This window comes from Nycticebus coucang, chromosome 22, assembly GCF_027406575.1.
Source record: "Nycticebus coucang isolate mNycCou1 chromosome 22, mNycCou1.pri, whole genome shotgun sequence".
NCBI lineage: Eukaryota > Metazoa > Chordata > Mammalia > Primates > Lorisidae > Nycticebus > Nycticebus coucang.
In genome coordinates, this window is record NC_069801.1 from 50379298 (window position 1) to 50403022 (window position 23725).

The following is a 23725-nucleotide window of genomic DNA, read 5'->3' on the forward strand; positions in this document are numbered from 1 at the left end:
CCCGTTAGCTCCCATTTTCCACTCTTCCACTGGCTCCTCTCCTGTTCTGATGGCTCCTTTTAATTTCTTTCTTTTTTTTTTTTTTTTGAGACCAAGTCTCACTATGTTGCCCAGGCTGGTTTCAAACTCCTGGGTTCAAATGATCCTCCCACCTCATCCTCCCTCTTGTGTAGCTGAGAACTGGTAACATAGGCACACACCACTGATTGTAGATCTTTTTTTTTTTTTTTTTGAGACAGTCTCAAGCTGCCACCTGGGTAGAGTGCCGTGGCGTCACAGCTCACAGCAACCTCCAACTCCTGGGCTTAAGTGATTCTCCTGCCTCAGCCTCCCGAGTAGCTGGGACTACAGGCGCCCATCACAACGCCCAGCTATTTTTTGTTGCAGTTTGGCCGGGGCTGGGTTTGAACCCGCCACCCTTGGTAAATGGGGCCGGCGCCTTACCAACTGAGCCACAGGCACCGCCCCGATCCTTTTATTTCTTTACCATTGCCTTCATGGGTTTCCAGAAGGAGATGAGATAAGTGCTTATTTCTCATACTACTCTGCTAGTTCAGTTACACTTTGCTCCTGTCAGGCAATCTAGGGAAGCCAAAGAAACATCACCAGTATTAGAACAGCTAATATCTATTTATCCAGCGCTTGCTGTATTCCAAGAGCCCTGTTAAGCCTCTTACAATGTATTATCTCCTGGGATTCTTTTTTTTTTTTTTTTTTGTAGAGACAGAGTCTCACTGTACCACCCTCGGGTAGAGTGCCGTGGCATCACACAGCTCACAGCAACCTCTAACTCTTGGGCTTACGTGATTCTCTTGCCTCAGCCTCCCGAGCAGCTGGGACTACAGGCGCCCGCCACAACGCCCGGCTATTTTTTTTGTTGTTGTTGTTGTTGCAGTTTGGCCGGGGCTGGGTTTGAACCCGCCACCCTCGGCATATGGGGCCGGCGCCCTGCTCACTGAGCCACAGGCGCCGCCCTCTCCTGGGATTCTTACTACACCCTTGGAGGGAAGTAACAGAAGTGGAACGGGCTTGCCCGAAGGCAGCCTGTGGAACCACCGAACTCACCACTGGGCTGAGAGACTTGGGCGATTGTGGCCCACCGACCTCTCCAGCCGCCCTCACCTCCTCCCCCTACCTGCTTCACTCCCCGGGCTCTCCCTCTGCCACACGTTCACACAGGCCCTTCCCCTGGAGAAGGAGCAACAGACGTGGGGAAACTTCGCTTGTAAAAACGCCCAGGGCAGAGGCTGAAGCCCCCAACTCACCTCCACTCAGCCTTTGTGTCTGTAACAGCATCTTTCCAGGTGTCCCTTTGGGGTTTCTCTAGAGACGGAACCCTTCCCTTTAACGATTTTGGCTTGCAGAGGTTTGCTTCCGTCCGTGTCTGGAAGGCACACCCTTCCTGGCCATTCCTTTTTTCACTCCAGGAGAGATATTGTTCCATAATTAGTGCCTAACTATGAGTTTTCTGTCTCTGAGGTAACAACTGACCGAGCAAGGGACAGGGCTGCATACTGACAAGAGTCACAGTGTCAGCGGGGAAAATAATAGATTAGTCATTTGGTGCTGCTGCCAAGACAGCCGCTTAATTAGATTGCCTAAATCCTGTCATTATTAAGACGTTTGTAAGCAGCAAATTAAGCGCACGGACTCTTTTTTCACAATGGCTTTATTGAGATATAATTTACATACCATACACTTCGCCCATTTAAAGCATAGAATTTGATGGTATTTAGCACATTCACAGAGTTTGTGTAACCTTATCACAATTAATTTTAGAACTTTAAAGAAACTCTGTGCCCTTTAGCAGTTGCCCTCTGCCCCCCCATCCCTCCAGCTACCATTTCTGGCAACTTGACTTCTCCTTTCCATCTCTGTGGATTTGTCCACACAAATGGGATCCTATGGGACGTGACCTTTTGTGACTGGCTTAGCATAACATTTTCAAGATTCACCATTCTGTGGCAGGTGTTAGTATTTCATTCCTTTTTATTGCTGAATAGTATTCGATTGTGTGGTTATCCCACACTTTGTTTATCCATTCCATGAATAATGCCACTTTAAACATTTGTGCACAAGATTTTCTATGAACACAGGTTTTAATTTCTCTAGCACCTTTATTCTGCCTAAGAGTAAAATGTCTAGGTCTTAACTTTTTTTTTTTTTTGTAGAGACAGAGTCTCACTTTATGGCCCTCGGTAGAGTGCCGTGGCGTCGCACAGCTCACAGCAACCTCCAACTCCTGGGCTTAAGCGATTCTCCTGCCTCAGCCTCCCAAGTAGCTGGGACTACAGGCGCCCGCCACAACGCCCGGCTATTTTTTGGTTGCAGTTCAGCCGGGGCCGGGTTTGAACCCGCCACTCTCGGTATATGGGGCGGGCGCCTTACCCACTGAGCCACAGGCGCCGCCATAGGTCTTAACTTTTTAAGGAGTTGCCAAACTATTTTCCACAGCAGCAGCCCAGTTTACATCCTATCAGTGCGTGAGGGTTCTGATTTCTCCATATTCCCACAGACACTTTTTATTATCTGACTTTTTTTTTTGAGTCTTACACTGTTGCCCTCTTTAGAGTGCGTGGCGTCACAGCTCACAGCAACCTCAAACTCTTGGGCTTACGCGATTCTCTTGCTTCAGCCTCCCAGTAGCTGGGACTACAGGTGCCCGCCACAACGCCCGGCTATTTGTTATTTTTGTCTCTGTTGTTCAGCAGGCCTCGGCCGGGTTTGAATCTACCAGCCTCAGTTCATGTGGCTGGTGCCTTAACCTCTGGGCTATGGGCACTGAGCCTATTATCTGACTTTTTGATGATAGCCATCCTAGTGGGTATGAAGTGGTATCCCACTGTGGTTTTGATTTGCCTTTCCCTGATGGCTAATGATGTTGGCATCTTTTCATATGTCAAACAGCTATTTGAAGGTCTTCTTTAGAGAAATGTTGATTCAGATTTTTTTGGCCCATTTTAAAATTGGGTTATTTGTCTTTTTATTATTGAGTTATAAATGTTCTTAGTATATTCTGGGTACAAATTTCTCATCAGATATATAATTGGCAAATATTTTCTCCTATTTTGTGGATTGTCTTTTCACTTTCTTTGTAGTGTGTACCCCTGGTAGAGTGCTGTGTCATAGCTCACAGCAACCTCAAACTCTTGGGCTCAAGTGATCCTCCGGCCTCAGCCTCCCAAGTAGCTGGGATTATAGGTACCTGCCACAATTATTGGCTATTTTTTAGAGATAAGATCTCACACTTGCTCAGGCTGGTCTTGAAGTCCCAAACTCAAGCAATCCACCCACCTCGGCCTCCCAGAGAGCTAGGATTACAGTTGTGAGTCTCCACACCTGGCAGTTTTATAGTTTTAACTTTTATTTATGTCTTTGGTCCATTTTGAGCTAATATTTGCATTTAATGTGAAGTAGGGGTCCAACTTCTTTTTTTTTTGCGTGGGGATATCCAGTTGTCTCACTCAGTACCACAAGTTGAAAGGACTATTCTTTCCCTGATTTAACTGTCTTAGCAGCACTCTTGTTAAAATCAATTGATCTGACCTGTTAAGGTTTATTTTTGAACTCTCAATTCTATTCCATTGACCTATAGGTCTTTCCTTATTTAAGAACCACACTCGGTTATTGTAACTTTATAGTAAATTTTGAAATTGGGAAATGTGAGTCCTTTCATTTTATTCTTTTTTTTTTTTTTAAGATTTCTTTGGCTATTCTGGGTCTCTTCAATTTCAGTATGAATTTTATGATCAGATCACTAATTTCTACAAAGAATTCCTGTGGGATTTTGAGAGGGATTGTGTTGAATCTGTAGATCTGTAGATCAATTTGCTATCCTAACAATATTAAGTCTTCTGATCAACAAACATGCAATGTCTTTTCATTTACTTAGGTCTTCTTTCATTTCTTTCAACAATGTTCTGTAGTTTTCAGAGTATAAGTTTTGTACTTTTGTTCAATGTGTTACCAAGTATTGTATTGTATTCTTTTTAATGCTATGCAAATGAAGGTTTTTTAAAAATCTCGTTTTAGGATTGTTCATTGCAAGTGTATAGAAGTACAAATTTTGTATTTATTTTATATCCTGCAACCTCTCTGAACGTGTTTATTGGCTATAATAGTTTGTGGGTGCTTTCCTTAGGATTTTTTACATATAAGAACATGCCATCTGCCTTATCACCCTGGGTAGAACCTCCAGTGCAATGCTGAATAGAAGTGTCAAAAGTGGACATCTGACTTGTTCCTGATCTTAGGCGGAAGATATTCAGTCTTTAGCCATTAAGTATAATGTTAGCTGTGTGTTTTTAATAGGTGGCCTCCATTAAGTTAAGGACGTTCTCTTCTATTTTTTAGTTCACTGGGTATTTTTTAATCTTGAAAGGGTGTTGGTATCTACCAGTAAGGTAGAGATTTTTGTCCCTATTTTATGCATTAGGAAACTAAGGCTGAAAAATGCGATGCGAAATTTGGAAAATAGGGATAAGCATGGATGAGGAATAATTATATCATCAATCCCACCGAAAGATAAACCACTCTTAACCTTTGTAGGAAAATCCTTCTAGACTTTCTTCTAAGCATGAATATATTTTTAGAAAATTGCCTTTGCACCACATATACTGTCTCATTTCACTGCACAATATGTCAGACCATCGAGGGGAATATTTTCTTTTTTTTTTTTGGTTGCAGTTTGGCAGGGGCTGGGTTTGAACCCGCCACCTTTGGTATATGGGGCCAGCGCCCTGCTCACTGAGCCACAGGCGCTGCCCGGGAAATATTTTCTTGAAGAGTCTGCCTTGGCAGTAGTGAGCTCCTCACCAATGGGAGTACGTGAGCAGTCTGTCCACACGACGTGACAGGGGACGCTTAGGGGCCAGTTTTTTCCCCTGGACCGTGAAGCCATCCAGGACTAGGACCAGGCTGAGTCATCTCATTCTTCTGTGCCAGATTGGAGAAGACTTGGGGACAGTGTGATGAATGGATAGGCATGAGCTTCTTTGGGGCCGATTCTCTTTAGGAAAGAGAATTGTGACAGAAGCAGCCTGGCTTGGGTTCTACACTCAGTGGGAAAGTCTCTGCCCTTCCCTAGGCCTCCACTTTCCTATCTGTAAAATGGGGATTAAACTAAAGTCTCTTATAGGCCCTTCCGCGAATAGAGATAGTCTTTCTTCTTTTCCAATCTGGATATCTTTTATTTAATTTCCTTTGCCTAATCACCCTGGCTAGAACCTGCAGCTGAATAGAAGTGTGAAGAGTAGAGGAAGGCCAGGTGTGGTGGGTCACATGTATAATTCTAGTACTCTGGGAAGCTGAGGCAGGTGGATTGCTTGAGCTCAGGAGTTCAAGACCAGCCTTAGCAAGAATGAGAACCCATCTCTATTAAAAACAGAGAAAATTGGTGGCACACTATGAAAAGCACTTGTAATCCCAGCTACTCAAGAGGCTGAGGCAGGAGGACCACTTGAGCCCAAGAGTTTGAGGTTGCTGTGAGCTATGATGCTACAGCACTTCAGCCTAGGCAAGAGTGAGACTCTGTCTCAAAAAAAAGACTGAATGAAGCTCTGGGTCTTGAGGCCTGAAAAGACCTGAGAACCTTGAGAATTCCCAGGACAGGCCCAACAGCCATTGAAAGGCATCAGCCAACCTGTTGACATCCAACTGTTTCACACACACAGTGTTTGTCTGCATGGAAGAAACCCTTGGTGACCTACCCTGGAGGAACCCTCTGTTACTGAGATGGCTCAAGAATAGGGGCATGGAAGGACTGACCAGCTTAGAGGGGCTGTGGTAGGCCTGGAGCCCTGGTGAGGAGTCTGGAGCCCTGGGAGAACAGCCTCTGCCGCTCTCCCGCTTGCTGGGTGACCTGGGGAGGCCCTCACTTCTCTTGGTCTCTCCTGCCTCTGACCCCATGATGCTGAGAGTGCGTCCAGGGCCCTGACTGACAGTTGAGCATTCTTTATGCTCTGCTGCTGGTGGCTGCAGAACTGAACAAAATAATGGAGGCCGACCTGTAAGAAGTAGGGCTTGGAGAGAGAGGCAACTTGTTCTGGGAGGAAGACAAGCGATCTTAGGGCCACTGACACTCTGAGCCTAGACCTCGCCTCTCTCCAGGTTGCTTGGAGAGTGTGTGAGTTAACATGGTTGGCTCACACAGGGGCTCGAAAACTCCCTGTTGTCAGAGCTGGAGAGTGGGCTTTTACTGCATCAAAAACAGGTTCTCTTATTGATGTAAATCTCTCGAGGGCTCCTCAAGGCTCCCAAGTATTTTACTATTTGGTACAAGACCTGTTTTCAGTCTCATTGGATCATACTTCAACCAATTTAAATTTTATGTTTCTGAAGCGGTTTGTATACTTAATTAAGGGACGGGTAAGGGAAGGTTTATTTGTCACTTACAGTATTGAGATTTTTATGAATGTGAAACAAATACATTTTTTATATATAAACTGGTGGTGGCAGTGTGACTGACATGGAGAAAACCGCAGATGAGAGTAAACTGCCGCACTCCAGGGACAATGCCACCTCGCTCAGCACAGTCCTTCATGGTGTGCAAAGCTGACCTCCTGTCCATAAGTGCCTTTTATTCCCCAGGTCTCAGGAGGGCTGGAAGTGTGGTTCCCACTCTGCAGATGAGGACACCGAGGGCCAGAGGGTGAAACCATCTCCTGTAAGTTGATAGGAAAGGCAGGCTGTAAACTGCAGCTGATTCACTATCCTGGAGTCACATCTCAACTTGGCAAGTATTCCTCACCTCAGGAGTGTAGGGACAGCAAAGTTGTGGAGCTCAGAGATTGGCCCAGGGCCTGGGCTTTGCAGCTGGAAGGACACAAGTTCACAGCCTGACTTGGCCATGTGTGATCTTGGGCAGTTCACCTCCCTTGCCCTCAGTTTTCTCATCTGTAAAATGGGACGATAGTGGAAGCTTCTGCATAGGGTTGTGTGAAGAATAAACAACTCGTGTGTTAAAGCACTGACAGGATTGGCCGTGGTGAGTGATCACCTCTGGTCTGGCTTCCCCACCCCTCCTGGGCACTGGAGTCTCCCGGGGAGCTTTTAACAGCAGCCCACAGGTCTCAGGAGGATGAGTACATTGCTCCGAGGTGGAGGCTGCGCAGCTGTGGGGATTCCCGGGTGACGCTAAAGCTTTACCTGGTCTGTGCAGGCTGCTAAACTGAGATTCTGAGAGGCAAATGACCCACAGGTCCTCAGGATTCCTGTTTCTGCCTTCCCCAGGATGTGGCAGCCCTGACAACTTGTTCTAGAAGGTGCCCCCAGGTGAGCTGGGAAGCTGAGAACTCCGGCCTTGCAGTGGGGACTCTGTGCCAGCACACCATGGCCACTCCTTCTTTGGGACTTAATTTCTCCTGCAGTAAACAATAAGCACCTGTCATTGTCCTGGAACCTTGGTTTCCCAGTGTGAGGTGGGGTGTCAGAAAGATGAGGCCCTAGCTGTGGCCTGGCTGCCCCAAGGCTCTAAAGGTTGACAAAAGCCTGTGACCTCTGGCACAAGGGGGCCCCTCCCTGCAGCCTCCAGACCAGTTGGAGTTTCCTTCCTTGCATTCAGGCTCCTGGATGGGAAATGTGAGGCAGCAGAGAGCTGAGGCCCCTCCGTGTGGTCTCGCCTTCCCTCAGTCCTGGGCTGCTAGCGGGGAGGCTGCCAGCCCTGAAGCACTGAGCAAATATTTAGTCAGTAATCCAACCCCTGGCCATCTGCTTTCCCTGAAAACACAGTTAGTGGCCTAGATGGCCCTGCCTTCTTCCAGCCTCAGAAGCCATTCTTGGGTAGCCAGGCCCACTGCTGCCTGCAGGGTGTGAGAGGGCTGCTGCTGGAGTCCCAGCTGGGCCTTGGAGGCCTTTAGAAGTTGTACAGTCCAGTCCTTGACCCCCAGATGGGATTTTTCAGTTTCTTGCCCAGTCTTGCTTGCCCATCCCCAGGGACCAAAATAGTCCATTTTACTTTAGAGGGCTTTGCCTTTATCAATCTGAAATTACCCTCAGCCCTACCCCTGGGGTCCCAGTCTGCTTGGGGTCTCTAGCACAGCCAGCTCCCTCTTTCCAGGGCACCCTATAGAGCTTTGGGTTTGGGCCAACGTCCCCCTGAGTCTGCTGTGCCCCCAGCAACCTCAGCCAGACCTCTCCCTGTCCTGGACCTTGTTCTGCACACACTCTTACTTGTCACTGGCAAATTAGCTCAAAGAAGCATTTATTAAACCCCTACCATGTGCCAGGCCCTATTCTGGGCACTGGGGATGGAGGGCCACCAATCTGATCTCTGCTGTGACAAGATAGCGACCCCAGAGCTTTTCCCAAGAGGGCTCTAGCCTGGAAGAGCCAGGTTGAGCTCTTGAACCTGATCCAGCTGCTAGGTAAGCGAGAAAATCCCAGCCTGGTCATGCCGGGGCTGCTTAAATTCTTTCCTGGAAAATTTCAAACACACACAGAAGTACTATGGAGAATGGTGCAAGCAGGCCCAGAGTATGCCGGTGGACTCACGCTTGTATCAGCGTTTTCAACTTGCCGTGAGGCCTGCTTCCTCACCCTCTGCAACCTTGGCCCCCTCCAAATTATGCTGAGCCCAGCTGCCCCGGCTCTTTGTTCCGCCCTAAAAACAAGAGACCATACCCAAGTCGAGCCCCTGGGAGCTCAGGCAGCCCCTGCCCTCCTGCCCAGAGAGGACGTGTCCCCTCGGTGGTGCAGCCTGATACGGAAGCTTGGCTCCTCCTTGGCCTCCTGCAGGACCTTCTGGAGCCCTGTGGCACCCAAGGGGCCCTGGGGATAAATGGAGGCGTTGGCCCTGCAGCCTCAGGGCTGACGGGGCTGGCAGTTCCTTCCCGGTTCACGTTTGTGTTTCCCCCAGAGACATGACCACTTAGAAACCTATAAATCCCTGGCAGGACTGACGGCTCCTGCGAGTATATAAATCAGCACTTGTAAAGGCGTAATGGTCCCCTCTGGACGGGTGAGAGGCGCACGTGCCAGGAACGCTCAGGCGGGTCCCCAGGGGAGTCACAGTCTGGGATGCAGCCCAGCAGGGCGGGGGCGGGCGCGTGGCCTGACAAGTCACCTCCCCACGCCTGAGTTCTTCCCTCTGTAAAATGGGGTAGCAACACTCACCTTGCCGAATGTCGTAACAGTTGCCTAAGCTCTTCCGGAGCCAGCAGCACAGAGGCATCAGCTTTTGGGGGTGCGTGAAAGGGCGGGGTGGACAGAGCCGACAGAGCACAGCCGGGTCCGGGACCTGGCTCCACCACTTCCCATCACTGACCTGCTGCCTGCTCCGTGACTTCAGACAACTCCAGTTCCCTCCGCACCTGTGACCTCATTGCACGGGCGACCAAGCCCACATACTTGTGTGTCCCTTCTCTGTGCCAGATTCCACAGAGGTAGGTCCTGGTCCCTTGCCCGTCTCTCCTGCTCTGTGATGTAACACGCAGGTATTGAGCATCTGCTGTGTGCCAGGCGCTGCTCTAGGAGCTGGGCGGTCAGCAGTGAACAGGACAGACTGGGGCTGACATTCTAGTGGGGGCTTCCCTAGGCCAGACCCGCTGTGGCAGAGGGGCAGGGGCCTCCTGAGGCACAAAGCTGCCATGTCACAACACTGACCCGCCCATGCTTGGCACTCCCTACCCCTCTGGTGGCTTGCAGGTGTGGGTTGGGGTTGCAGAAGTGGGAGTCTTGGAGCCTGGGCTTCTGGGCTGTGAGGTGAGGTGGGTAAGGCTAGTGGTCTAGGTGGGCCCTCTCAGCCGTGGTGGTCTGGGTCTGTGGTAACTCATGGGGGCCCCAAGGGCAGCAGGAGCAAGGGGAGTGACCCAGAGGGCAGGACCAAAGGATCAGTTATGGGGAGTCTCTGTGCCTGGCGTGGAGGGCACCCTGGGTCTGGCCCCGCAGGACAACATGGAGGACCAGACCTAATGTCCAGCCTTTACCTGGAACCCTGGCAGGCAGGGATCTGGGCTGAGGAAGGGGTAAGTGAGGGGGGCCCTGCCACAAAAGCCTTTCCCACCAGGACCTCCCTGCCCCAGCCACCAATGCTCTGTGTTGCCTTGGGCAGGTCATGGTCCCTCTCTAGGCCACAGGGAATTAGGGGGAGGAGGAGGGAGAGAGCAAAGAAAGGTGGCTGAGGGTCACACCTGGCAGTGAGGAGCACGGACACTGCTGAGGCGGGAGAGAGAGAAGGGGGGGATGGAAAGGGGGTAGAAGAGGGTGGGGAGAGAGAGAGGGAAGGGAATGGACTGTGTGGGGTGGAGAGAGGGAGGAAGGTAAGATTAGGACGGGAGGGGGAAGGACAAAGGGGCTAGGGCAGAGAAATGGTGAGAGAGAGGGTTATGGGAGGGTGAGGGGCCAGGAAGGAGTGGGGAGGGATGAGGGGGAGCAGAAAGGAAGAAAGTGAGGACAGAGGGGCATGGAGGGAGGGAGGGGAGAGGGCCCCTGACGGAGACAGGGGCTGGGAGGTGGTGGGGAGGGGGCTGGGCCAGTCTTGGCCTGCAATGAACAGAGGCCAGGACTTCGGGGCAGGGAGTCTGGAGTGGCCGGCTGGCAGGGCAGCATGGTCACCTGGCAGGCCTGGGCGCTGGCCTGTGCTCTGCACCCCCTTGGGGCCCCTGGGCAGACTCAGTTCCCATTGCTCTCTAGACCCCACTGGGTCCCCCAGCCTGTGGCCTGTCCCCTAGGGCTCTCCAGGTCAGGTGAGATGCACTAGCCCCTGAACATCACACCGCTAACTGCCCCCCATGTGCAGCCACACGTCCCTGCCAACTGGGGGTTGTTGCGTGCTCCTTGGTGCAGGGTCAGAGTGCTGGAAGGGCTGTGGCCCTGCTGTTTTTTAAGGAAGGAAGGGAGCCCTGTTAAGAGAGCTCATGCCCAGGGCCCTTCGGTCCTTCCTGGGGGACCCTTCTGTGCTGTGCTCCCCTTGGATTAGGAGGGAGGCCCTGTGGGCACGAGGACGGGGTCTCCTGCGAGTGCCAGGAGTTCGGGAGCTCTGGGCACCCCCCCTCCCATTCGGCAGTCTGCCTCTGCCTCTTTGTTTCCCTTCGCCTTTGTCTGCCATTCTCCTCTCGCTGCTCTCTGAAATTAAATGAGATCCAACTGCCAGCTCCCTGTGTGTTCCCCTGATCACGGCTCAGCCCTTTCCATTATTAATAGAAATATGTCCTCATTGTTCAGCTTAACTCTGCTTATCTGGAGTGGATTAAGTATTTACAATGACATGCAGTATTCATTCCTGAGCATCCCTGTTCGAGGAATTTTGCCACAGCCTAATTAGTTCCATGAAATCAATGAGGGCAGGGACAGGGGCTTGAGAGGCCCTTGGGTGGGAGCCAGGGTCCCTGACATGCTGTGCGACATTGGGTCAGTCCCAAGTCCTCAGGGGATAGGATGGTGTGGTGGGTGAGAGTGCAGCTCTGCAGCCTGGCCTTCGGGTTGGAACCCCACCATGACCTCTTGCTGGCTGCGTCACACAGGCAAGTCACTCAACCTCGTCACCCTCAGTCCCGGTGTCCTGTCCTGGTAGGGAAGACAGCCCCTGCCAGACTGGGCCAATTGCGAAGAGTTTGATGAAGGGGCTATGCACAGCAGGTGGACAGGTGTCCCCAACCCCACTACACACCTGAGGAGGGGGGCAGGAAGCTGCTCCCCCACCTGCAGACTGGGCTTGAATAGAGCCGAGACCTCCATTAGAGGACACAGCCACCCAGGGACCCTCTCTACCACACTCCCTCCCAGGCTGGGTTCCTTATTGGCTGAAGCCAAAGACCAGCAGACTGCAAGTGCCATTTCCAGAGGTCACACTCAGGGGCTCCTCAGGGGTTGGCCCTGGGTGGCATTTACATCTGGGTGGTACATAGGACCCCCCTCAGGGGCTCTTGGAAGCGGTCAGGGAGCTGATTCACAGAAGAACCCACGGGGGGCACACACAGCTACTCCTGTGGTCAGGTGTGATTGAGGCGTCCCTAGATGATGGGGGAGGGACCAGGTACACATCACAGGTTCTGTCACTGCCTGGCCTCATTTTCCTGCTCTATAAAGAGGGAGGCTGACTAGATCTTTGTCGACCTTGGCCTGAAGTTCAAAAAGGCATCCCTTGAACCTGAGTGTGAAAGCCACCCCCCGACCAGGGGATAAGAAGCCCTCCCTAGGGCTGTCTCCAGGAGCATGGGGGAGGGCAGTCACTGTGACCTCCCTCAATGGTTTCCCTTTAGCAGGGACAAGGCAGGAATTTTCCTTGACCTCTTTATCAGGTGAAGTTCAGGGTGACACCCCAAGATGCAGGCCACTGTCCAGGTGGGCCTGCTCCTTGTGCTGGATGCTAGGAGACCAGCAGGGGAGGAAGACTGATCCATGCGAGCCTTGGCCCCCCGGGGTAAGTGGGGCTCCCTGGACAAAGGATGCTGCCTGTCCCCGCTGGTCTATAGGACCGGCCTTTGTCCCTCATCTTGCCTCTGTCCCTGCAAGGCCTGGCTGCTCACCCATGGAGTTCGCTGTTGATACAAAGCCCAGGCACCAGATTGGAAGCTCATTTTCGCCCCAGCTGAGGAGCCGGTGCAGCAGGCCGAGGTCTGGGTCAGGTGATCTGGTTCTGATTTAGGCCTCCGTCTGCTCAACTACCAGTGGGGATGAGCCTACCTTGGGGCGTAGTCCTGAGACTACTGCTGGAGTCTGTAAGGACCACAGCCCATGTGGCCCATGTGATGGGACAGTCCCCTTCCCCATGGCTGGAACCGAGGGCCCAAGCCGGTTTCCACACGGCCTCCTGGGCCCTGAACATACACCTGGCTCCTTGTTACACTCCTCTAAGGCTCTCCTGATCGCAGCTGAGTCACAAAACAGAACCAGGCCCCGCATCTCATTTCCAGTTTTTAATTTTTCTTGTAAAACCAAAAATATAAAACTGGCAGGGGAATGGAAAACAAGTTCTGTACATTTTACATACACGAGGTCTGTGATTTCAAAACCACTGGGGAGAGAAACGGGAAGACACACTCGAGCACTGTCACAGGGCCACAGGTCCCGATGGGCAGCTCTGAGCGCCAGCTCTGGCTGGGGTGATGGCTCCCTGGGCAGTGCTGAGTGCCACTGCAGCAACGTGCTGCCCTGGTGGCCTGGCTGCTCTGGATGTAGGGCGTGGGAGCGGATGGCCGGTGGGTGGGGCAGCTCTGCAGCGCAGGGCAGGCAGGTGTGGGTGTGGGTGGGGCCTCCTTCAGGTGTCCGTGTAGATGGAGGGGATGTGGCCCAGGCAGTGGTCAAAGGCCCCATTGGGGAAGAAGCCACAGTCCTCGGGGCAACTGGACACCACATCTTCAGATGACTGTGGTGGCAGTGCTGTGGGGCATGAGGCCTCTGCTAGGGCCTCGTAGCCTGTGGGTACGTGAAACAGGGTTAGTGGTGGAGGACAGTGGGGCTTCCCAGCTCTCAGACCCCACCTGCCCACCAGGATGTCCTCACCGTGTCCCCGTAGAGGGGCCTGCTCTGAGCCCTCTGCTGTACAAGATGCAGAGCTGACTGCTGGGGTGGAGAGGAGGCTTGGGGGGCATCCTAGGCCTTGCACATCCAGGGGGCCCAGGGCACTGGGGGAGACACAGGCTGGCTTGGGCAGGTCCATCACTCAGGGCAGACTGTGGGGGGGAGGGGGGGCTAGGAGCAGCATAGTCCTCAGGGCTCAGTCCCATCCTGGCAGAAGGACCCTGTTCACCCTGAATTCCTTAGTTTCCACCTCCCCACGAGACTCAAGAAACCCAAAGAAGGGAAACAAAATTTCCTGGGCAGGTACTAAGTGCTCACAGAGACTTATCTCACTTAAACTTCATGATGATCCCATGAGAGATGATTCATGATCCCATTTTACAGCTGAGAAGGCAGCTCAGAGAGGGTAAGACACTTGCCCGCGCTCACACTGCCAGTAAGTGGGGGGAGCTAAGACTTGAACCCAGGTCCCCCTGACTCCGTAGATGCTCAGCTATTCCCCAGGTCATGCTGTCTCCAGGATAGGGTTACTAGCAGAGCTGCTGTCATGAGCTTGTGTGGTCTAAGGTAGGCCTTGCCTGTCACAGTCTGAATTAATGCTGTGTGTCTGTTCTTGGATTGACAGAGTGTGGGCAGTGAGCCAGGCCAGGAATGGGTGCTGGGGAGAAGGCAGGCCAAAAGAACCGCCCCACCCTGGTGTAGAGGGCCCATGCACACACGTCTATCACACATACACACACAGACGCTGCAGCTGAACTTAGGCGTGCAAGCACACATGAGCACGCTTCCCTGAGGCAGCCCATCTCACACATGCACACATGTGTCTGTGCAAACAGACAGGAGTCATGGGGTAGGTAACAGGTGCACACAGACAGGGGTGCATGGACACCAGCACAGGTGTGACATGAGTACATGTGAGCAGACATGAGAGTGTGTGCCCTGAAAGCTCCTTACACATCCCCGGGGGTTCCTACTGCACAGAGCCGCCTGTGCCACCTTACACGCTCAGGCACACCCAGATGCATGAGGAGAGACTGTAGCCATGGACCAGGTGTGGCCTGCCTGCTGGTCTGAGCCTGATCCCACCCTGGGCTGTGTGGAACCTGCCCTTCTCACCGGGCCTCTCTGCCTAAGCCAGGGCATCAGCTGGGGAACCCCCCGGTTCCCCAGGGCAGCATGAGTTGAGGTGTGGCTAAAATTAAGGCAATACAGATACAGCACCCAGGAGCACAGGCACACCCAGGAACATGCAACTCCAGGCTCTGACCCCACTGATCTCCTTGTTTCTTTTTTTTTCCTTTTGAGACAGTCTCACTCTGTTGCCCTGGGGAGAGTGCTGTGGCGTCCTACCTTACAGCAACCTCAAATTCCTGGGCTCACGCGATCCTCCTGCCTCACCCTCCCAAGTAGCTGGGACTGCAGATACCTGCCAAAATGCCCAGCTAGTTTTATTTATTTTTAGTAGAGATGGGGTCTTGCTCTTGCTCAGGCTGGTCATGAACTCCTGAGTTCAACCAATCCACCTGCCTCAGCCTCCCAGAGTTCCAGGATTACAGGCATGAGCCACGGCGCCTGACCCTCCTCAACCGTTAAATTGAGATCAGCATGCATCTCGTTCCCTGAGATATCCCCAGGGTCTAGGCCTGTGCCCAACACACAGCAGGTTCATATTCAGTAAACATTCAGCGTGAAGCACTGACCAGACCAGGAGCTCCCAGCCTGAGTCTTCAGAGACATATAAGCCATGTGAAGCTGTGGAACGTACAATGACTTCACAGGCAGGGGGCCACTCCTAGTTCTGCGGGTCCTGGGGCCTCTCTGAGCCTGTTTCCCTCTCCACAAAGCAGGGATGAACCTACCTCATGGGCTGCCACAGGGTGCAGGACAACGTGCACAAAGCACCCAGCAGGGGGCTGGGCCTCAGTGGGCGCTCAGGGCAGGGAGGCAGCAGGCGGGGCTCACCTGTGGCAGGCAAAGGTGCAGTAAGGCTGTGGTAGCTGTTGGGCCGCAGAGGGTTGAAACTGTGGGCCTCCCGGGCCAATCCATCCCCGCTGGCTGCTGGCTCAGTTGTCCGGTAGCAGTCACCATAGGGGAAGCAGTTCTGGATGGAGTGGAAGCTGCCCTGGTAGCCTGCAGAAGGAGGTGGCAGGGGCTGCATGAACAGAGGGAAAAAACCCAGGGCAGCCAGGGAACGTCCTCCCTGTCCTGTCCAGGCAGCATGGGTGTGATGGAGAGGCGAGAGCAGGGTATGAGCAGTCTGAGGCCCCTTTCTCAGCTCTGCCCTGCATGGCCTGGTGGGCAGGCCGAGGGAGGCCAGGAGGATCTGCCGTGACTGTGGCCAGCGCTCTGAGGGAGGGAGCGTGGCCCTCCTACTCCTCCCACACTCAGCCCAGCATTCCCCATCCCTCACCCCTGCCGACGCTGAACGTAGCCCTGTACACCTTGCCCGTGAAACAAACTCTCCCTCACTTTCTGAACCAATTTCCTCCAGGATGTGTCCTTGGCCAGGCCTTTTAGGTCATCTATCTCCCAGCTTCTCCCAACATGGCCCTCAGTGTCCAGCCTGTCATTCTCTCAGTAGCTATGTGCCTCCCCCAGGCTAGTGTCTCATTCCAGAGCAGTCCCTGAGTGGCCCCCAGTGGAGCTTACCTTGTGGGCTGGGCAGAGGCGGGGGCGGAGGGCTCTGGAAGTGCGGGTAGGATGGCTTGCTGGGGAGTGTAGAGAAGGGCTGGCCCCCGGGGGAATGGCTCTGGGAGGATGGTGGCAGAGGTGGTGGCCCGAGTCCCTTCAGGGAGCTGACCATGTGCGAGAGGAGGCCAGGCCCCAACCTGGAGAGAACAGAGACGGCTGTCAGCAGGGAAAGGGCTGGCGCTGCCCATGCCCCTCCAGCAGTGGGAAGCTCACTAGCTGAGCTGCTCTGACTACAAGGAGGCAGTTAGTAGAGGAAGCTTTTGTTTCTGATTATGCTCAAATAGAAATTTGAAAACCCTGTATGTTTTAGAGTCTGGTATTTGGGCTTGATAGCCAGCAAGGAACAGAGGTAATAAGTGTGACCTCTGCCGTCAACAGAACTGTGTTCAGACCCCTAACTGCTCTCACTTTGGGCAAGCGACTTTGGGCAAACTGCCTGGCGTCTTGGAGCCTTGGTTTCCCTGAGGGGCCGCATGTGCCCAGCTGGCACACTCCAGTTCTCACTACTGAGAGCTAAACCCAGCTGCTCCTGCAGGGTTGGCCTCCTGGGAAAAGCCCCAAATAGCCCACACCACTGACAGTCACCATTCATGGAGCCCCTGCCTGGTCCCAGGCCTCCACCACATAGGTGTTCTTGCATTAAATTGCTCTTGGCCATGCAGCACTCACCTCATGAATTACTGTGTGGCTAAGATTAAAGCAATGCAGATAAAGCCTCTAGGAGGACATTCTTAGCCATTCTATCATCAATATCATGTTGCCAAGATGAAGGGAAGAAAAACTAGCAGGTGGATCTGACGTGCAAGTTTTCTTTTTCCCCTGCCTGGTGTACTCTGGGGACCCTCTCCTGTTTCCATCCCTGGCTATCTCTCCTCCACCTGCGATCTCCTATGATAGGAAGCTCACTATTTAGTCGTATAGATCCTGAGGGGATATGGGCTCAAAGCTGTGCTCTCTGGAAGCCCATGAGAGCTTTCTGCAGGTCCCTGAGCCCAGCCTAGCTGAGTGGACACCTAGCTGGACTGCACATGGCTGTGGGGGAGGCGCCCTCCTTGTGCTGCCCTCCTAAGCCTCTGGGGTCCTACTCTCAGGGAATAAAATAACTTTGGGATCAGTTGAGGTTGGGGACTCTTGGGACCAGGTAGAGGCTCATAGCCTTTCTGTATTGCCCAAAGAGAGACAGAGTAAGAGCTTAGAGTCTCTATTTCCTTGTTTGGATTTGGAGTGTATTGGACCATCCACATTAAAACATACTGCAAGTCCAACGTAACAGCTCCAGGTGACCTTGTCTAGCCAGGCATGCACCCTTGTGCACTGACACATGAAGTGTCAGCAGACAGATCAGTGTCCCTTTCTGAAGGGAGGACTCTCTGGAAACGGAGAAAGGAGATGTGGACAGAGGCCAGGGCTCCAGGTCTGCTGCTGGGCCAGGTTCCCCTCTGCTTCCTCCAGCCTGGACAACCTGCTGTCACTGACCCTCTGCTGTGCTGTCTCCAATTACTGTGAGCTTGCTGGAGGCAGGAGAAAGAGTCCTCTGTGCTGGACCCCTGGCCTAGCAACTAACACACTATAGGTACATATCACCTTTTTAATTTTTTTTGAGACAGAGCCTCACTCTGCCTCCCTGGGTCGAGTGTCATGGTGTCAAAGCTCACAGTAACCTCAAACTCTTGGGTTCAAGTGATCTTCTTGCCTCAGCCTCCCGAGTAGCTGGGACGACAGGTGCCCACCACAACACCTGGCTAGTTTTTCTAGTTTTACTAGAGACGGGATCGGTTTTGCTCTTACTTGGCAGAGCATGGCAGACGCGGGTTTCAAATTCCTAAGCTCAGGAGACCCTTCCACCTCGGCCTCCCAGAGTGCTATGATTAAAGGTGACTGACTACCTTTTCAGGTTTCGAACCAAATCCTCATCAAGTCTCCCTGAATGAATTGTTGTGATCATCCCCATTACTTTTAGGTCTGTATGACAGGGTCATCCGGCGGGCAGGTCTGCTTCTGGACAACAAACTGTGGAGGGCTGTGCACATGCTATGTACGCTCATTGCCAGGTCTTCTGGCTGACGCTGGGCTGAGGCACAGCCAGGGGAGCCAGCCCTCCTTCCTTCAGGCCTGCTGCAGGGTGCCTGCCTTATTCCCATCCCATCTGGGGGCAGCCCTGACCCCGCTCTCCCCTGGTTTCCCACGAGCCCCCTCCTCCAGGATGCCCTGCACGGAAGGCCCTGGTCTCGGCCCCTCTCAGTCACTGCATAGCCAGCACTGGGCCTGGCACATGGCAGACAGCCGATAACACTAACAAATGGGTTTCTGAACCTCTCAGCTACAAACTCAGAGATTAACAGCATTGCAGAATTAAGGAGAACCAGATCTGAAGGAGAAACACACGCATTTTCCAAGTTTGTTTTCCCCGTCTCAACCCTGCCATAAATCCACATTTGCCACCTTCACAGCCAGTGAAATTAAACAGAACACGCCTCTATCTGCAGCAGACACGAAGGCTGAGGCTAGCCTGCTCTACCTGAACTCTTTAAAAGGAAAAAAAAAGATCCTCTGGCGCTCTTCTTCGGAGTCATGCAAATGATTCCTAAATCAAACATTTTTGCTTCAATTGGAACCTATAAAAATTATTATAAAACCTCACTGGCCTGGCAGGCTGAGAGCTTCATACCTCGCACAGGGCTGGGGAAAAAAATACCCTATTCAGTGTCTCCTCTGAGCCAGGGTAAATACATTTGGTCATGAAGTCAGGCCCTCTTAGCATATTTTGAGTGAATCAGATAATTCTGTCAAGCTATTTAAACGTCCCAGCAAACCACTGGGGAGCCACGAGTGGCCATTCCCTGTTGACTTTGGCAGGAAGATGGCTGAAGGCCTTTCCCTCCGGCGCTCTTCTCAAGGGATAAAAAAGAAACCCATTCAAGCTGGGTCTGGGCCTGGTATCAGGCACGAGGGCCCCTCTCTCCTGTGGCTAGAGGAGTTGGGGGCTTGGGGCCCTACTCCCGCAGGCAGGGGTGGGCTGGCAGGTTGGGGGTCCCGTCTTGTTGTTACTCTGCCCCTCACTGCAGGCTGCGGGCATGTGATGGGCGAGGCAGAGCTGAGTGCACAGGCCTGAGCTGGGGAAGGCCTCTGTGGTTTATTCTCCTTTGGTTGGAGATGTTTTGGGGCAGGCTGGTAGGTAAGCAGGAGCAGGGGGCCAGGGTCAGTGGAACGTGTACCAGGTGACACACGCAGTGTCAAGCATGCGTAGTTGACCCTCACTACCTTCCCAGAGGAGGGGTTTTTTTGATGTCTTTTACAGAGGAAGAAATGGAGGCCTGGGGGGACTGGTCTTCTGGTTCCCTGTGTAGCCTGTTCCAGCTGTATCTTTGGAACCCTCTGCCCACATTGTAGCCACGGTCTTCCCCTTCTCTGAGAACAGTCCCGGGACACACCAGGGCTCATCCCGGATGCCCCTGTCCCCACCTGGCCAGGCCTTCCCGACTCCTGCTTGTTCTGTGTCACCATGGCCCTCCGGTGCTCCTCCCACCCCGTACCTGGCTGGGAATCCATCGGACACTGCATGCTCCGTCCTGTGTCCTGCAACCCAGCCCCATGCCACAGGCAGGGCGGCCTCATACCCAAACCTGACCACGTCACTGTCAATACCCTTTAGGACAGAGTCCCATCCCAGGCCTTGTGATTGAGCCCTAGAGACCCGTCACCCCACAGGATGTGGAACACACCAGGTTCTTGCCAGGCTGCCTTCATCCTTGCTGCTCCTTCCTTCCTCCCAACCTCTCCACTCGCCTGACTCCAGCCTCACCTCCTCCAGGAAGTCTTCCCTGACATCTTCCCTAGGATCTCTTCTGGACCCCCACAGCCCTTTCTGCCTCCTCTCTGCAGGACCACTCTCCGCAGGCCTGTGTGCCTCCTTCTCACAGTGGGCCCGGGGCCTGCCCACAGCGCCTCCATAACTGAATGAATGGATGGATAGATGGACGGAAGGAGGAGCCTGGGCAAAAGCAATGGGCCATAAACTTGGTGACAGAGCCAGACTGGCCCCAGACGCAGGCATGCCAGGGCCAAGGCTACAGCCTTTTGGAGAAAGAGCAGGCCAAGGGGAAAGGTGCTGGGGCTAGGCCTTGGGGGACACGTTTGAGTCAATGCTGGTGTCAAGCAGAAAAGGCAGGGAGGGCAGGTGGGGGGCTGGGAGGCCTCTGCTTGCTCATTTGTAAGGAAAACCAAGCAACCAACCCATTATAGCATTAGAGACCAGCAATTAACACATTCACCCCCTCCACCCACTTCAGTGACCACAATGAGAACCACATTGAATCCAGGCAAAGGCCGCCCTCTCGGCAGTGATCCTGCAGTTAGGGCTCCTAGACAGCCCCAGCAGACCAAGCAATGGCTACAGCTACAGCAGCCAGCACCTCTGGAGTGGGCAGTGGGCAGTCTACTCAGTGACACTTGCTGGATGAGCCAAGAAAAAGGCAGAGAGAGCCCCAAGGAGGCCTGCGGTTGGGTGGGGAGCACAGCATATTCCCAGGGTCCCTTGGGGGAGAAGAGGGTGCACTCAGAAGCCTGGGCGCCAGCACCGTCCATCTCCTAGGGCTATGGGGAGGCTCCAGTGAAACTGTGCACAGAAAGAGTTCACAGTGCCATATGCTTAAGTGCCCCATAACTGTTGGCTATTTTCATTATTAGTAACAACCAGATAAGCCAGGAGCGGTGGCTCAGGCCTGTAATCCCAGCACTGTGGGAGGCTGAGGTAGGAGGATTGCTTGAGCTCAGGAGTTCGAGGCTTATCTGAGCGAGAGTGCAACCCCGACTCATGAAAAAAATGGAAAAATCCAGCCAGGTGCAGAGGCAAGCGCCTGTAATCCCAGCAGCTGAGGCAGCAGGAAGCCCACAGCTAGAGTCTGTGACTATGACAGTCTGAGTCTATGACATCAGTGCACTCTGCTTAGGGCATAGGGTAGAACTCTGTCCTGACGAATAAATAAATAAATATAACAACCAGATAGCGTATGGGGCACCTGCCTTTGCCTCCCTCCCACGCAGGTGCCCACTTGCTGCCCCTGGAGGAGGACTGGCTTGCTGTGGGTACATACCCATCCCTCGTGCTCTCGGCCACGGGCAGAGGGGACAGATGGTGGTGGGAACCGGTGGTGGCATCTAGTGGGGGATGCCTGGAAGGGACATCATGTGTGGTGGGCAGGATGCCCGATGCAACCCCGTTATGGGGGGTGATAGAGCCGGGATACACACCTGTAGAGAATCAAACAAAGGTTACTGGGCTTTGGCCACTCCCTAGAGATGACTGTGGACAGTCCAGGAGCTGTGTATGCCTGATGATGGAGACAGACAAAAAAGAAAATAAGCAAGGTTGTATTAATGGAAGTTTAAGCACCCAAATAAGGGAGGTGATGGCTCCATGCTGCTCAGGTCAGTCTTGGCTAAGGGGCTGTGTCCAGGGCTGGGGCCCAGCCTGATAGCAGAGGTGGGCTGCAAGGGACAGCCAGAGGCATGGGTGAAAATGACCCCTGTGTGTATGTATGGGGGTAGGCATGTGTCGAACAGGTGCTCCGAATCTCTGTGAGGTTCCTCTGGAAAATAGGGGGTTTATTTTGTATCATCCCAGAAGCAAAGGGGGACCCTGGAATGGAGGGAAGCTTGAGAGAAGCAGACACCAGCTCAGGGGCTGGCAGTGCCTTCTAACAGGCAATGCTGTGATAGGCTGACACGCTGCCTTTGGGTAGAGTAACTGTCCATTCCCAGGGGTGTGCAAGCAGAGACTGGGTGTCCACGGTGAAGGATTCCAAAAAGAGAGGAGTGGACTAGTTGGGATACAGGCCGACGTGGAAGGCTGCCATGGATGTGTACAGGTGGTATGCTACACACGGGTCCCCATCCCCACTGAGGAGTGGAGTCAGCCAGCTCTAGCTGAGATTCTAAACTTTCAGAAGGCACCTCCAGGGTGATACCAACTTTTATCACATCTTACTCTTGTTAAGCTTCTTACCTCATTAAGAAGACAGGCCATTTAACAAATCAATGGGGGTGCAAGATTAGAGTCAGATGTTGCTCCAGGGTTCCAATTGTGGGTTTGGGAGTTACTGAGGCCAACACTCCCCACATGCCTTCACCAATGAACCCAAATCACAGGGGAGAATAAACTTCTACTCTGGGACTAGAGCCTGGGAAGGACATAGGAAGGGTTGTAAGTTTCTGAAATTCCCTATTATTTCAGAAAAAAACAGGGTGAATGTTGCTCCTCTCTTCGATCTGGCCAAGTTTAATTTTAATAGAAATGGACATCATTTCCCCTGAAATCAATATATCAAGTGGATGCCCTGGGAGGATCTGTGGGCTAGGGGCTGTGCCCAGAGGTGCCCTGATACAGTGCCCACCCTGATCAGGGCCCAGCTTGGGGCAGCCGTGACATCTGGAATATTGCTCTGGCTATCATGGATCCGGTCTGATGCTCTCCATCACACCATGAGGCCCAATTTGAGCATGCACCGGTTCCTTCCACGGATAGGGTGAGGGAGGAATTTTATATACCTTCTTGGCTGTTAAGATTTCCAAGGCTAGCTCCTCCCAGGTTGACCTCTCTGGCCCCAGGTCTGCAATTCAGGAGGCTACAAGAAACTGAGCAGGGTTGTGGCAGGGGCTGCAAACTTAATGCCTTAGGCAGCACAGCAGGTAGCAAAATATGTGGAGCTTCAGGGGTTAACAATAGGAAGCAGCAAGGACTGTGGCAAAGTGGAGAGATTCTTTATATCAAAACTGTTAGAAAGCAAAAAACAACAGCCCAAAATAACCTCCACGTGCCTATGAGACCAAATGGTTTGCAGCCCCTGGCCTGGAGTCAGAGCAGCCAGCACCCTATGTTACATTAGGTGAAATTCTACTCTTACAACAATAATTACTGTCAACTAAGAATATTCTATGTGCCAAGCTCTTTCTCCACATTATCTAGTTTAACCATCTTGACAACTGTCAACGGGGAGATAATATGGTCCCATTTTAAGATGAAGAAACTAAATCTTCACAAGTTAAGTAACATGTCCAAAGTCACAGAGTGGGCAGCTGATCAAGCCTGTCTTCCAAGCAGTAGAGAGAGAGGCCAGGGCCAGGAATTGATGTGGCGTCTAGCTCAGGTCATGGTCTGGACATCTGGCTAGGGGACTGGGTTCCGGGCAGGCTCTCACGCACCCTTCAGCTCTCAGCCCCCTCCCTGCCTCTTGGGACCTCCTCTCCTAAGGCCAGCACCACGTATCCCCAGCCACTGTCTCCTCTGGCCACACGGCCCTCTCTGGATTGGGGGAGGCTGTCCTTAGCCTCTCCTCACCTGCCACCTTGAACCAATTTGGGGGCCTGACAGCTGGGAAGGCCTGGAACCCTGATCAATCCTGCTCCCACTCCCTCAGCCATGCTGACCTCATGCTGCCCATGTCCTCACTGCCCATCACGTTACCCCAGGTCTGCTAAGGGAGGGCCTCCCGGTATAGTCCCAGGGTTTCCTAGAAGAGAGCGGTGCCTCCCGTGAGACAAGTGTGGAGGAGTCGCTTGTAATCAGACAAGGAAAACC

At 53.0% G+C, this 23725-nt stretch overlaps 1 protein-coding gene across 1 annotated transcript in view; it reads right to left on the bottom strand.

Moving 5' to 3' along the window:
- Window positions 1-12847: 12847 nt before the first annotated feature.
- The window catches only part of GLIS1 (GLIS family zinc finger 1), a 236617-nt gene continuing 225739 nt past the window's right edge, over window positions 12848-23725 (bottom strand). The window contains exons 8-11 of the mRNA XM_053575223.1: window positions 21243-21399; window positions 16108-16286; window positions 15421-15588; window positions 12848-13353 (exon numbers count right to left, since the gene is read on the bottom strand). Of these exons, the coding sequence (XP_053431198.1) occupies window positions 13196-13353; window positions 15421-15588; window positions 16108-16286; window positions 21243-21399 (662 nt within the window). The 3' untranslated portion in view covers window positions 12848-13195. The remainder of the gene's footprint in view (window positions 13354-15420; window positions 15589-16107; window positions 16287-21242; window positions 21400-23725) is intronic.